General features: G+C 43.2%; 1 protein-coding gene across 1 annotated transcript; it reads right to left on the bottom strand.

Moving 5' to 3' along the window:
• Nucleotides 1-485: 485 nt before the first annotated feature.
• CNR1 (cannabinoid receptor 1) lies at nucleotides 486-14,852 on the bottom strand (the record flags this gene model as incomplete). Its single annotated transcript, XM_082303100.1, has 3 exons — nucleotides 14,795-14,852; nucleotides 7,487-7,578; nucleotides 486-1,968 (listed from the first exon to the last, which is right to left on the bottom strand). Exons 2-3 carry the CDS (start codon nucleotides 7,561-7,563, stop codon nucleotides 486-488), a joined length of 1,560 nt encoding a protein of 519 aa, XP_082159226.1. The 5' UTR covers nucleotides 7,564-7,578; nucleotides 14,795-14,852.
• Nucleotides 14,853-15,060: the final 208 nt, after the last annotated feature.

The following is a 15,060-nucleotide window of genomic DNA, read 5'->3' as shown; positions in this document are numbered from 1 at the left end:
AACTCAGCACTGCTGCTTTTGGAAAAAATCAGAAACTCTTATTACTTACAGACATGAAATACATTTCACATTGAAATGAACAGCATGATTACAAGGCTTTTTTTCTTGTTTGATGGTATTGGTTTAGGACGCGTTATTTTTCAATTAGGTTTCACAATTCTTCTTCACACCCCCAAAGGAACGATTGCTAATCTGGTATTTTCTCTGTGCTCTTTCTGGAAACATTATTATTCAGTAAACACCTTTTGAGAAAAACTTGTGAAAATTTAGCTAGAACCCCTAATTGTAAAACCTGAAAAACTGGCTGATGGTAATGCTCTTTAACACAATCATCGCTCATCTTACAATGACAAACCAAAAAATATTACAGGAGGGTACAAACACGTTAAGCCATGGGTTTGGTTTTTCTCTGTTGTTGATTTTTTTAATTTTAATTTTTTTTTAAACTTAAACTCCTTTTCTCACAATGCTGAGAAGTCTCTGACTTACAATGCTTCAGCAGTTGTGTCCGTGGAGACAGACATGGTAACTTTGGCAATCTTAACTGTGCTCTTAATGCAGCTCTCGGCAGCCCTGTGCACATTCCCTGTGTTGTTGGCATGTTTGTGCTGGCAGTCAGACTCCATGCTGTTATCCAGGGGCTGCGCAGTCCCTTCGCAGGTGGGGAACATGCTGCGGAAGGCGTGTCGCAAGTCCTTGCTCCTCAGAGCGTAGATGATGGGATTCACTGTTGAATTCAGCAAACAGAGCATGCTACAGAAGGCAAAGATAGTCTTGATGAGCTTGTTCATTTTCCCAAAGACATCATACACCATGATGGCGAGGAGAGGGCCCCAGCATATGATTAAAACGACTAGGATAAGGACCAAGGTTTTGGCTAACCTGATGTCCATACGAGTTTGATCAGGCCTAGTGATCTGTACCTTACCATCCTCCGTCGACTGAATGATTATGCTTTTCTGTGTGCCTCGCTGCAGCATGCGAACAGCGTGGCTGTGAGCCTTCCACAGAATGTACATGTAGGCATAGACAATGAACAACAAGAGGACGCTGGTGACCCCGATCCAGAACATCAGGTACGTCTCATCGATGAGAGGGAATATGTCTGAACAAACAGAATTAAGTTTTTTGCAGTTCCAGCCGAGCAGAGGAAGAACGGCTATTACAATAGCGATGGTCCACATCACACAAAATGCTACGACAGCCTTTGGTCGGGTAACAATCCTTTTATAAGCTAGTGGCCTGTGTATAGAGATGTACCGGTCTATTGCCGTGAGGAAAAGGCTACCTACAGAGGCAGTGAAGGAGGCTGTAACTCCACCCAGTTTGAACAAGAAGACATTGGGGCTATCCTTCCGATGGAAAACATGGAAATCCACAAAACTGTAGACAAAAATCACACTGCCAAGGAGGTCGGCCACAGCCAGGCTGCCGATGAAATGGTAGGAGGGTCTACACCGGAGGCTTCGGGAGTGGAGGATGACACACAGGACAAGAAGGTTCTCTAGGACTGTGAAGGTGCCCAGGGTGAGTGACAGTACGGCGATGGCCAGCTGCTGGCTGGGGTTCAGGATCATAAAACACTCCATATCCATAAAGTTCTCCCCGCACTGTATATTCTCCTCATTATCCTTAAAGGTGGACAGGGACTTGTTGTAAAACTCTGTGATGTTGACCTGATCTGAAGGAATAATGGTCAACAGGGAATCATCTCCTCCAGTCATTTTTTCTTGGAAAGGATCTCCCCTGAAGGAGGAAAGAGGGAACTTCTGGGGGTAGTACCCCAGCTTGGATGCCATGTCACCTTTCATGTCTTCGTACTGGATATCGTTGGAGCCCACGTAAAGGAGATCTGTCGTGATTGTTCGGAAAGTGGTATCTGCGAGGCCATCTAGAATTGACTTCATAACCCCAGTCTTGTTGGTTTCAGAGAGACTTGGGGGACGGAAAAATGCATCAGAGGAAATCCTGTATGGGGAAAAGGTAAGACTTCATTAACATAAACAGGGAGACAAACTCCACAAACAACTTAGCTGAACTCTGTCAAACAAAATCAACCCTTCTCTGCTATCCAGTACAGGTCTAGGCTTTGCCACTGTGGGAAATCAGGGTGGATTGAGCACTTAGAAAGAAATCACCTGGATTTCACTAAAACTGAATTACACTAAGAAGTGACATGAAAAACAGAGGCACAGGGAATTGAGTGTTTCACAGGAAAGCAATTTTCATTTCTCGTCAAAAACTTCTGAGCTGCTCCACCATAAAGATATTCTTCTCAGCTTCTGATTGCAATGTACCTTGCAGACCAATATTCCATGGGCTTGTTTCATTTAGATAATACCAAGTGCCAATGGAGGAGCAGCACTAAACTGAGTCACCACCTTCATTGTTTTTCTTACAAAAGGCACTGAGGGTTTTGAAAAATTGACAACAGAGGAGCAACAGGGACTGAGCCATGCACTCCAAATTTCACAGTTCACCCAGTATGCCTGTATATTCTTATTATCCTGCTATAGCAATCTGACGTCTACTAACATCCTGAATTTGCTATTGCAAATTTATTAGCAAGGTATTTAATCTAAAAATATATAGCTTCATTACATTCATATACAAAGATTATTCCTTCCTTCTGCTAAGCAAACTAAGGTACTGGAATACTTGAGCAAGTTGAGGGAGGTGGGCTGTTACCCAGCTCTGTCCACAGTTTCAGGAATGGTGACCAGCACTGTTAAGTCAGTGAGAGAATCAGTGATCTGCTCTGTACAGACCAGAAGCCTCAATCAGGGCAGTGCAAGCTTGCCTAGCTAAACATGGCACCAAGTTTAGATCAGGGTGCAGCAGTGGCCAAAACTCCAGGCAAAAGGGACCAGGAGTCACTGCTTCTGTGAGAAGCACTGTAATGTAACTTGTCCCCCTAGGGACACCCATCAAAACATTCTGTCCTCTCCAAAACTGGGGGGACCCAGCAGAAGGTAGCCAGCAGTTTCTGAGTTCTGTCAAGTACAGCCTTTGCTCACGGATGGTGATTTGTGGAGGGGAACAACTCCTGGTCGGGGTTCCCTTGGGAGAGGACCCCCCAGCAGCACCTGAGCATGCATCGACATACAAGACAAGTCTTACAGCTCTTGTTTATATTACTTTGCCGATAGAAAATGCCTTGAATATGGACTGAACATCTGCTTTACGGCCCTCTTCCACCACCTCAATGGATGAGAGTGGTCTGAATACAAGTAAGAGCCAGAATCACTCCTTTTGTGTGCTACAAATATTCTGAATCTGCTATGGGACATCTTGATGATTAATCAGCAACAGGAGCAAACCAAGTTTCTTCTTGCTTTTGGTATGGAGGAAATTGTTGCTCTCAAGAAATCCCAGATACCATTTATAGGCTTTTACTGACTTTACCTGTTCACTTTACACAACTGACAATAAATGGTCAGAAAGGCTGCAAGAGTTTATCTGCCAAAATCAGAGTACTGATCACCTCAACTTTTAAAGAGAAGACTTGCACAGCAGGTACCAGTTCTCGTTTCCCAAGAAAATATAGGCAAGAAGAAAAGGATGCCTCTCAACAACAATAGCAATACTTAAAAATATGTGAAATCATGAGCATTTCCAAAAAAACCAGAGATCACTTGGCTGATGATATATTTATACTGCCCTTATAGTATCTGAACACTCAAGACTTTTTCCACAGCTCTTTAAAGTTTTGCCTTTTATTAAGCAGGCCTGGACATTGATTATTAAAGGAAATATATGAACTTAGACCTTCAGAAGACACTGCAACTCCAGTGCTGCAAGGAAGTATGAGTACAAACAACCCTTACTGGGAGAGTCGCAACACACAAAATATACTGGCTGAGTCAGCTTTTGCAGACACAATTTGCTCAGGAAATAACAATTATTAGACAGACAGTATTAAGGAATTTAATTTTGAGGGCGTGAGCAGGGAGGGAGGGAAAGGTCACTGAAGCATACATTAAAAATGAACAGCAATCATCTAATATGGAAGGCACTTTTCTTCCAGAAGGTGTTTTACAGCTGCTCCTAGAGAATTTGCAGATGTTACAAGCTGCAAAGATGACTCTGCTGACAAATCTTCTTTGGGTGAAGTCTGGCAACTTGAAACTTGGCATTGTAACACCATTTTAAAAACACAAATGAAGAATGTGTTATTAACTTGAAAACGATCCAAAAATCCATTAAATAAAACAAGTAGTTCTATAAATATGTAAAGATTGCTGTGGTATCCTCTGCTATTCAAGCTTATTTTTGACAGAAGAAAGGCAACCATTTTAATGAGTAAAGCCACAGCCCCATGTCGAGAAGATTATGTCTGAGGAAAGCTTCATAAATTGTATTCAACTGAGCACTTCTGCTAGACAGACAAACAAATTGTTATCAGGTAGCTGGTCCCTGCTGGAGTCATGTCAAGTACAGACTTCCTCAGAATTAGGTGCCATGCAACCCCTACCTTTATTTGAAATACAAATGAAAGAACACGAATTCTTGTGTGCTCTTTTGAAGGTGGCAGTGAGTTATGTGACAATATCACTATGCATGCATATGCTATGCTAACAACACGGTTAATGGGATCAGGAGAGGCAAGGCTTACTTTGAATGTCAATGATTTTTTTTTCCCTCTGTATTTTTACATTGAGATTATTACAGTAATTTTTACCTTATTGTCTCTGCAAAGAGAGTTTTCTTTGAGAGTACTTGGGAGTTCATTAGTAGTGTAGTTTAGGCTTTGGGGAATGCTGCTAACATTAATTTTGTTTTTGTTTGCTGCTGGGAATATCCTAATTGGAAATTTCTAGCAGTATGTGTGCATGCACCTATTCAAGCTGCAGTTGATTTTTATTAAAGTTGCAGTAAAACAACCATTTGCCTGATCTGGAATTACACTTTACATGAAATTCATTTATTTTAATTTAGATACTAGCTTATCCAAGTATAAGCTCACTACTAAAATGCACTGAAGAGATCAGTGAGGTTTTCCATAGCTGTCTGGTGAAAACAAGACTGGACCTTTGGCACTGCAGTTATCAGGTCACAGGTGCTGCATGATTTGACATAGAAAGAAAAGCCAATGGCAGCAGCAATGGTCTTTTTCTTGGTCTTTTCACATGGCCAGGTGCACATGCCAGTGCCACACACATTTTGGCTCTGAGCATTTCTGTCCGAACCTGGAGTGGTGAGCAGGCACTGCCCATGAAAACAGACACCCCATGCCACGCAGCCACACTGCTCTTTGCAGTTGGCTTCAACACAACCCAAACCCATCCTGCCCAAGAGCCCAAACCCACACTGCCCAAGAGCCGTGACTATCTCCACATGAAATACTCCAGGAGCCTCTCTGGCTTCTCAGAGCCTCCCCAGAGAAGAAGCGTTCCCCTACACAGATTCATCCTCTCTGCATGCCACTGGAGTGACAGCTGTGTGCTGCAGAAAGCTGCCCTCATGGGCAGGGTGGCAGAAATGGAGAAACTCCCTGCTTTGCCAAGAACTCTCCTGCCCTGCCAGAATGCACTCTTCCAACTTCTTTGAGTTTTCAAAGCTCTCAGCTTCATTCCTTCCATAAATGAACTCTACTACCTCACTCATTTTAAAACAGCTTTTAAAAGACTGAAACATTGATTAAATATGAAGGAGAGGCTGCACTGACACTGGCACTCAAAATTGTTGAGGTATTTCCACAACTGCATGCAGCAAGTCACGGCAAGTACTGAATTATGACTGCGGATAAGAATTAAACAACAGAGAAAAACTTCAAGGATCTTTTATCTTGAAGACCAGACCAGAACTGTCATAGCTGAACACCATTTTAGACCTTTCTCCCATCATCCAGCAGCTGTTGGTGGGCACTGCCAGACCAGCTGTGTGAAGTGCCTGCCACTAGATGGAGTGGCTTTGACAAACTCCTGGCCTAGCTGTCTGCAGCGACATGCATTCAACTTGCTCCGGCCCTTTTTCCCTGCCTACTTTAGCAGGGATCAAACGTATGAGGTGTTAAACATCACCCAAAGGTTGAAGACACAACTTTGCTTTGCCTTCAAAGTGAAAGAATTAGTGAAGAGTTGAAGGGTCAAGTCTTACTAGTACCCTCCACTGTGTGGTTACATATAGCCCTAAAGATGCTTGGATATCAGAATATAAATACACGTTAGGTAAAATAAAAAATATGTAGTACAAAAGAGGCTGGTAACTCATCAAGGACAACAAGGAGAATTATACTTCCTCTGGACTTCTTGTTGGTCCACAACACCAGCTCACTTGGGGAACAAGAACATGACTTCATTAAAATGCTATTACCTATCCTTTCCTGCTGTTCTGGGATAGAAGGAGAGCTGGAAAGTCTTTATCATTGTCTATAAAAAGAGCTGAATTTGTTACAATTTTCAAATCAGGATGATTGATAAAGCAATTTTAATAGCCTGAATAGAAACAGTGAGTATTTATTCTCTTCCTCAGAAAGTAATTATGAGCAATACAATGATGATACTGATAACTGCAAAAATGTTGACATGGCAAGAAAAGGAATCAAAACAAGCAAGGGAAATCCACAATCAAACCTCTTTGGCTTCCATTTTAGAAAATATTTTGATCTCCGTGTCTATACATTTCTTCTATGATAATCATAGTTAATTAAGAACAGGCTAAAGGACAAGTAGGAAGAATTCAAACAGTTTTTGAATGCATAAAAATACAGAAATGCACTCTCCTTGTTTACACCTTATAGGGCTCCAAGTCATTCAGAGAAGGGCATTATCTTCTGATAAGTTTGTGCAGTGCCCAATACACTGGGACTCCTCCCAAACTGGGTCCACAAAGTACTACGGCAGGAGAAACAGCAGCAATTTACACTCGTATATGCAGTCAGCTGTAAAACTGTGAGAGAAATGAGATCTACCATGGTAACTGTTGGCCTCTAGGAATTAGAACTGTCCTATAAAATGAAAATTTATATGGCTAATAATTACCTTATCCCATATGGTGATGAACAATACAGCTTCGAGGACAGAACAAGGTTTCCAAGCCTTGGAGAAAGAAATGTGCAGACTGAGAAATGGCATTCTCAGACTCAGTAACACCAAGCAAGGAAAAAACACATGTTGAGAAGAATGTGAAGGCAATGTTATCCCTATCCTATTTACTGGTTTACTGCTCCATCTCCAAAACTGTGCTACTCCTAGGCTAAAAATGGCAAATATGCTGTCACTCCTAATTCAGGAAAACTTGCATTCATTTCAGTCAGAATTTTCTCTGTGTGAGGGATCGGGAAGGAGCACAGACGCTAGGAGAGGAGCAAATAAGGGATGTTATCTTCTAGATACAGCAAGGCACTATCAGCTATGGGGTAAACTAGGGCATGCAAGTAATGAACCAAATTTTGTTCTTATGTAACGTGATCATATCTTTGGCAAGTTGAATCTTAATTAGCAAGAAGGCACAGCTACATGGTTATTTATGTTAATTAACATACCGTTTGCACACTAGCAGGATAAGGGCCAGACTGTTCCAATGTGTGGGCAAATGGCTCCTATGTGACAACCCCAACATCCAGCAGCTGACAACCTGAACAACAAAAACAAAACAAGGGGGAAAACAGAGTGTTAATCAGTGACGGACTGTTTTTAAAAGCAATAGTATTATTCCCTCCCCCCAAAGTTTTGTTGGCAAGATGTGTGCACCAGTTTAGCACAGGTGACTTGCAGGTGCAGAGAAAAGGAGGCTGTGCCTTACGTCCCAAACAGCCAGAGCATATACATGTGTCTAAAGTCAGAGAGGTTCAAGAGCAAGGCTGAAGTCCTGCTCCTTCTGGTGCGGCTGAAGGACCTAAACTTCGCTCTCTGTGAGCCAGGTGAGCGTGCTGGCAACCTCTACATTCTGCTGCCCATCTCTAAACTGCTCGAGCTGTTCCATGTTGGATTGAGAGCTAAGCATCTGCAAGTAAAGGCACCAGCTGGTATTCCAGGAGGCAGGGTGCATGCCTGGTGAGAGGCTTAGCTTGAAGCCCTTTCTCTGAATTAAGCAAATCAAGGATGCACCTCCTGCATTCCACCCAGATGCAGGGGAGGAAGAGCGGGGGCAGCTGCCCCGTCTGCCTGTAAAAAATCTCTAGAACTCCTGAGATCACCCAAAACCTCTCAGCTTGTAAAATACAACCCCCCACAAACACATTTCCTACCAAGCTGCAGACAAGATGAAGTATTGAAGTCACAAACCAGCAAAGGGACCATCAGGGTGACATTAATGGGAAACTACAGCTAGCTGCTCTGCCCAGCTTTTGGGAGAAAGGACGGAAGGCAAAGGTGGCTACTGTAAAACTGTGGGATTTAAAGATCTGCCACAGTTTACTTTATATTATCTTAATTTCATCTAAAGATAGAAATTTTGAAAGAGGATGAGGAGTCTTGCTGAAATATGAAAGACTCAGATGAAAGGAAACAGTGAAGCAATTGTGACCTGGTTTGTTTGCTTAAAATCAGCTCCAGTTTAGGGACTGGTTTCCCAATAAAGGACTTTGTGCACTTCTTTTCCAATAAAGCAGAATGAACAGATAATATGAAGTTTGATACAATGCTACGGAATTTACATTTTAAAGAAAATGGAGGAGAACTCATTAACCTGGTTAATTTTGAACTCTCAAACTTTTTCACAGAAGAGTTCCTCTTGGATTTCAAAATTCCATCAGAAATCGTGTCATTTCCAGCCTCCTCTCTAGCCATTCTACAATGCCAAAAGGTGCAGGTAATTGTTGCTGAGCAGAATTGACATAAATGTTAAATGGGGACAGAGAAGCCCAGCCAGACGCAAAAGAGATGGGGGCTGAACAGTCAATCTTCTGGAAGTACCTAGAAGAAATGGCAGGTTAGCACACATTATGTAGTTTAAGGGAGAGAAGTCATTTGAAACAACAGAGCAGGACATAAAAGACCGGGCTCCATTGGATGCTAAATGCTAAAGGTCTCCAGAAGAACGTAATGTCTAGAGGATCAAACTGAAGGAAAAACAGATTTATTAGGAAGAAACGAGAGAGAGGAAGAGAACCACTCCTAGAAAATAGTTTCCATGCAATGGCCAGAGCAGAACACAGAAGGTCATGAATTTGATGCAGCAGAAAATATTAATGAACTTTATTAAAAGCGTAAGGTTTAGAGACAGAAAGATAGCAAAAACATCAGGCTCCAGGGAGAATTCTCATAAACTGCACAGAGTGTATGTCTGCCTTCTCATCCCCCCGCAACAAACTGGCTCTAACAAGTTTTAATTAAAGAAATCATGAGATAGAGCAAGGAGATGCTGAGAGCAAAGGTAATGTGGCTTAAGTTATTTGTGTGGTGAGGACTGGTAGGAGAGAGGAAAGATAGCTACTGTCCTCATACTGGGAATAAGACATCTCCATGTGAGACAGGAGCAAAGTGGAGAAAGGTAAGAAAGGAAGACCCAAGTGGAAGTGCCTCTGTGAGGCAGGGATACAGATTTTAGAGACAGAGAAGAATTGCCTTTGTGATAGGCTGGAGGAAAGCAGATGAGGTGAAGGAGAAAATTCACGAGAGAAAACCTCCCTCCTCTTCTGAGCTGTGCGAACTTCAGAGACACCTCCGTAAGCTGAAGGATATAGCTAGTGGGATTTTTCAGATCTCACCATAAAGAAAGAACAGATCCACTGCTCGCTCTGCAGGCAATGACTTGCTCTTTTGAAAGTCCATTTCTGATCTGCATTCAAACGACGAAGGAAGATGCAAAGGGCTCTGAGAAGCCATCCTTGGTAAGGTCAGGGAAAAGGACAGCACTGTACGCATTGACAGCTGGGACCAGGCTGGGGACATTGAGGCGAGGTTAGCTGAGCAAATTTGGCCAGGGACATTAACAAAAATCAAACTGCTTAGGGAAAATGACGTACAGGATATGGACTTCAGAGGTGGAAAGGAAGAGAGTGCTCAAATGGAGCCACTAAATGACCCACACAGCAGATAAACACACCAGAAGTGAAAAAGGGGTTCACAGGCAAAGACAAAAAGTTAGTGCACAGAAGGCCAGCAACACACTGCAAAGCAATATCCCTTCTACCTCAGTCTTCAAGAGTCTGCTTCTCCTGCAAACTGTTTTTAGGCCATAAAGTATTGGCAATGCTCAAAAGCTAGGATAAAAAGGCTTTTGGCAACTGTGATGCCCCATGCCACCAGCATTAGCAAAGGACAGAAATACGCACTCCCAGCTAAAAAATGAAAAACATTCTTTCATTTCTGGAGCCGTCTGGCCTTTCCTAGGATTTAAATAATCTCAGATAACTGTCTTCATAGTTACATTCACAATATAATGATATTCAAATATACTGCCTTCACACACACAAATAACTTGTGAAATTATTTGCCAGCATATTAAGCCACTACACCAGATTGCTTGGCAATGGTGTATGTCTTTGAAACATTCAGATGCTTTTCTTTTTTTAAAAAAAGAAGAGAGGGAGGGAAGAGGAGACGTGAGAAAGAATTACAGTAGAATTTGATATCCAAGTAGCCAGAACAACAAACTGTGGAGAGACTTCAACCAGTATTACATTAGACTTGGAGAAACAGTTAAAATATACTGAAGGATGAGTTATGACTTTATATATATAGGTATACTTCTATGCATAAACTTACAAATAGACATAAACAAAAAAACCATATGCCTAGAGAAAGAACTGAAGTCTCACAAACCCTGCAGTATGTCATGCATAAACTCAAATTTCAAGCGCTAGAGTACATGCAGACAAGCTACAAGTGTAGGTACAAAAATATAGGCAAAATGATTGCTGAATATCGTCCTGAATTCCCTTATACACAGCCTTCTTGGCTAAAAGCAAGAATCTAAAGATAGTGTATCTATCACTGACATCCTGTAAAAGTTATTTTACATGTATATATAAATGTGTCACCTAATATTCCAGACATGTACATAGTCTGGACTTCAGTGCTGCATTCCTTAAAACAGGTACAACTGACTAAAACCAGTGATTTCTGAGAGCATGTTTCACATACCCAGCAGAACAGGAAGGTAGCAGCCCCCCAAGATCCTAAACACAAACTTTGAAATGTTTCCTAAAATGCAGAAAGATGGAAACTACTCCAGTGAGGGCTGAAAGTGAATTGACAGTACAGAACCTGCTCCCACTCAGTACTTTGTAGTGGGTAAACACACCTTACTTAAGAATACGTAATTGCCATAAAAGAGGTTAACACAGGATGAGGTACTATTTGATGCCATCTAGCCTCAATCTACACAAACAATACAACATCTGAATTGTGTAAAATATCCACCTTCACCAACAGTCCAGCCAACGCATAAGAAGTGACCATTATACTAACACACACTGTAATGAAATACCTATTTTGTAATTTAGATGTGGCCAGTTTCACCAAGAAAGGATGTTCCTACTGAAGAGAGGCAGAACTGAGCTTGGGGTGTGCGTCACCGTAATGCCCCTGCATGAGGCACAAATGGCAGAATAAAATGTGCTCCGACCTTATGTTGCAAACCCAGTAATTTTTCATGGGCAACAATGGCACCTTCAGGAAAAAGGGGAAAAAAAAGAGAAAAGTTCTTTCTGACAAGAAATTGATTTATAAGTCATTATAGCCATTTCAAAGGGACAGGTCATAGCTGTTTTCAGAGACCATTAACAAAGCCACACACTTTCAAAGGCTGTGAGTTCTGGGGGGAAATCCTTATCCCACCAAGAGTGATGGGATGTGCACTTTTGGCAGCAGTACAGCGTCAGTCTAGAAATGGAGACATACAGAGCAGTACTGAGAAGACAGGTTGACACATTTTTAACTTTGCATTAATAACAAATTCTCTTGCTGTCTATTCTGGCACTTTTGCAAGTTTGCTTTTAGGTACAAGGGACTTGCATGCATTTCCACTGTAGATAAGAAAACAAGAGCAGCCTTGTTATGATTAAAAGGGTCTATTTCCCTCTGCCTTCTGTTTTGTGTGTCCATCTGCATAGCTGCTTTGAACTTTGCTAAATCCCAGTGTTAGGGTCACCCACAGTACAAATTTTAAATCATCAGCAGACTGTGAATTTGCTGCTAGAGAAGAGAAAAATCTCCAAATTCTCACCTAAATGGTCGATGAGTGGTTTTGCAGAACATTCATAATGTTACATAGCCTAAACTATTTGGGAAATTGCAGAAAAAAAAAAATTTACTGTTTCATGAGAACTGTCAGATGAAGACAAAATAGACATCTGGAAAGAAATGAAGAGCAATCAGCAAGAGAAAAATGAACTCTGCGGATGCCTAGGTAGGTAACTACATGACTAGAGAGGTCCCAAAGTTTGCATTCGAGAAGTTACAGTAATTTCTCTTTAAACCGTCCAGATTTAGAGGAACTAGGTGAGTGGAAGACAGTCCATGAGACCTGCAGAACCAAGAATGGCAATGCATTCGTAAAAATCTTGGGCAATACTAAATTAATATATGAGTTTGGATTCTTAATCTCCTCACCTATCTCACCTCTACTCAATAGAAAAGAAAACCATGTCAGCTCTCACTCTCTAGTGCACAGAACTTTCAGCACCAAAATTCCCAGTGGGATGACAGTCTGCAAGCATTTTGAGATGTCCACATTAAAGGCTGAAAGTCAAAAACGGCTTCAAAAAGAAAGGAAAAAAAAGTTATTTCTTTCTGAACTTCTGCTGCCCAATCAAAACGTTGTAATAGGGGAAGTTAAAGAAAGGCTTCAGTCCTTCAACAGAGCAAGAAAGCCTTTAACAGGGTCCTTTAAGCAATTGAGCTCACATCATTCACGAAAGAACAACAGCCAGGATCAAAGGCATCCACTGGCTCATCCTCGCAATACTATAAACTGCTTCCACCTGCACCTTGAGTTTTATAGGTATTTTGATTGTAATCCTGTGAGTTTAGGTATCATAGAATGGTCAATGACCTAAATTCTCAGCAAATAAATCAATTTCTTTAACTAGCCAACTTTTTTTCCCCTTCCTGGCAATAGGTGCCTGCTGGCTCAGTCAAACAATTATTGCTTTTAGCAATTCTGCTTTAAAATGGTTTTAGTCAAATGGTTCTGCCTCTTATTCCAAAGACCAACAGATAATAAAGCAAAGCTGTTACTCGTTGCTACAAAACTAATTTTAACCTCAAGCAAATCAGGAATTATACATGCATCTTCTGAACTGTTTAAAGATGTTACGTTCATTTCTTTTATGACTGATTTAATAAACTCTGCCTGCACAATAAATATTCCTGCTATAGTCACAGGGCTTTTTTCTCTTCTTGAGAAGGAAAAGCCCATGCTGCTGGTTGATATGAGGTATAATAGGAAAAGAATTAAGCACAGCCAAGTAATTTTTGCAATGTTGGACATTTTGTTATTAAACATCATATTCACTATTACTCTGATTCTTTGCAGTAACAGCAATGCCACCCCCAGCAGAGAATGCCATATTCCTTTAAGAAAGGGTGAACAATAACAATGAAAACAACATGATACATCTAAGAAAAAAAGGAAAAAATTACTACACCTTTAGCAGGTTAAAAAAGCTATACTATTAAAAAAACCCAAAACCTTAACCCTAGCAGATACTAAAGAAGCATTTTGCTATCTGCTTCTTATATATGTCCCTTTATCTTCTGAAATTAGAAAACATGTGCTGAAACTGTTAATATTTCATTTGCTGCCATACAGAAAATAACACTGATGACAATTTTAGAGAAAGAAGGAAAACTATAGACTTCATCTTCTGACACCATTTTACTTAATCAAACTGCAATCTCAGTAACGAGCTGTCTCCTACCAAAGGCTTGGTACGTACCTCATCCAGGGGTGTTCTCAACGGAGATTTGCAGACGTCTTTGAGACAAAAAGATTCCCATTTAAAATAAGCCCATCTGGTTACTCAAAATTATTTCTCAACAGATGAAGATTTGACATGACAAACGCTGCGTGAAGTTTAAAAGGCTCACTCTTTTTCAGCTCTTTACCCCCCAGACTTCCGAATTTCAGACAAAAACAAACCAACCAACCAACCGAGAAACCCTACCGGGATATTCTGAGGATGCTGGACGACTAAGTGACATTTTTTAAGGGAACATCGTTGCGCACAAAATTGCGAACCGCCTTTTATTTCGGTTACAGCCTCAAAGGCAGAGTTTGGAGAGGAAAAGTGCACAGGAAAGCCGGGCTGAATGCCACCCGCTGTAAATCACCAGTGGGTCAGGACGAGAGGAGAAACCTCCGATGTCAGATAAGGTCCTGTGGGAGCCCGGGAGGCTGCCGGCTCCGCGCACAGAAGAATAGACGCGTGTTAACCATAACGCCACCAGCCGCCCGCACCCGCGCCCGCTGCCGGGCTCCCCTCGCCGCCGGGTCCCCCCTCCTCCGGCCCGGCTCGCGAAGCCGAACTGCGCTCCTCGGACCATCGGCTTTTCCCGGGCGGCCGCGGGGCTACCTCCAACTCGCCCCAGCCGCCCGAGGCGGCGGCGCGGGGCCGTGCGTGGGGCAGAGGCGAGACCCGCGCGGTCCCCGGCCCCCGCCGCAGCGTGGGTCGCGATCGCCGCGGGACGCGGCGGCGGATCACGGGGAGGGATGCTCCGCAGGCAGCCGCCTCCCCTCCGCCCGTTCCGCCGTCGGGGCAGGCGCTGTCATTCCCCGAAACCCCCCCTCCCACCCACGCCGCCAACAAACTTTGAGGGGGACGACGGGTCTCTGGTCCCCGACCGGGGGGCACCCGCCGCCCTCCTCTGCCCCCCCGCTCCCCTCCGCCCCGCGCGGTCCTTACCCTCCGCACGGCACCGGTCGCGTTCCCCGCCTGCTCCGGCCGCGCCGACCCCCGGCAGGGAGCGGGAGCGCCGCCCCACCCGGGCACCCCAGCACTGGGGAGCGCCGAGGAGGCGGTGCCGGTAAGGGGAAGGAGGAGGTGGGAGACTTCTCCCCCCGGCTGCCTCCCCTTCTTCGCTTCCCTCCCCTCGGCGCCTCCTCTCCGACCACCGCCGCCCTCGCTCGCCCGGATCAGGCGGCGCGCCGGGCTCCGCCGCCCTGCCGCCG

The sequence above is a fragment of the Coloeus monedula genome, assembly GCF_965178545.1.
Source record: "Coloeus monedula genome assembly, chromosome: 2".
In the NCBI taxonomy this organism is placed as follows: Eukaryota; Metazoa; Chordata; class Aves; order Passeriformes; family Corvidae; genus Coloeus; species Coloeus monedula.
This window is presented reverse-complemented; position numbering and strand designations above follow the sequence as displayed.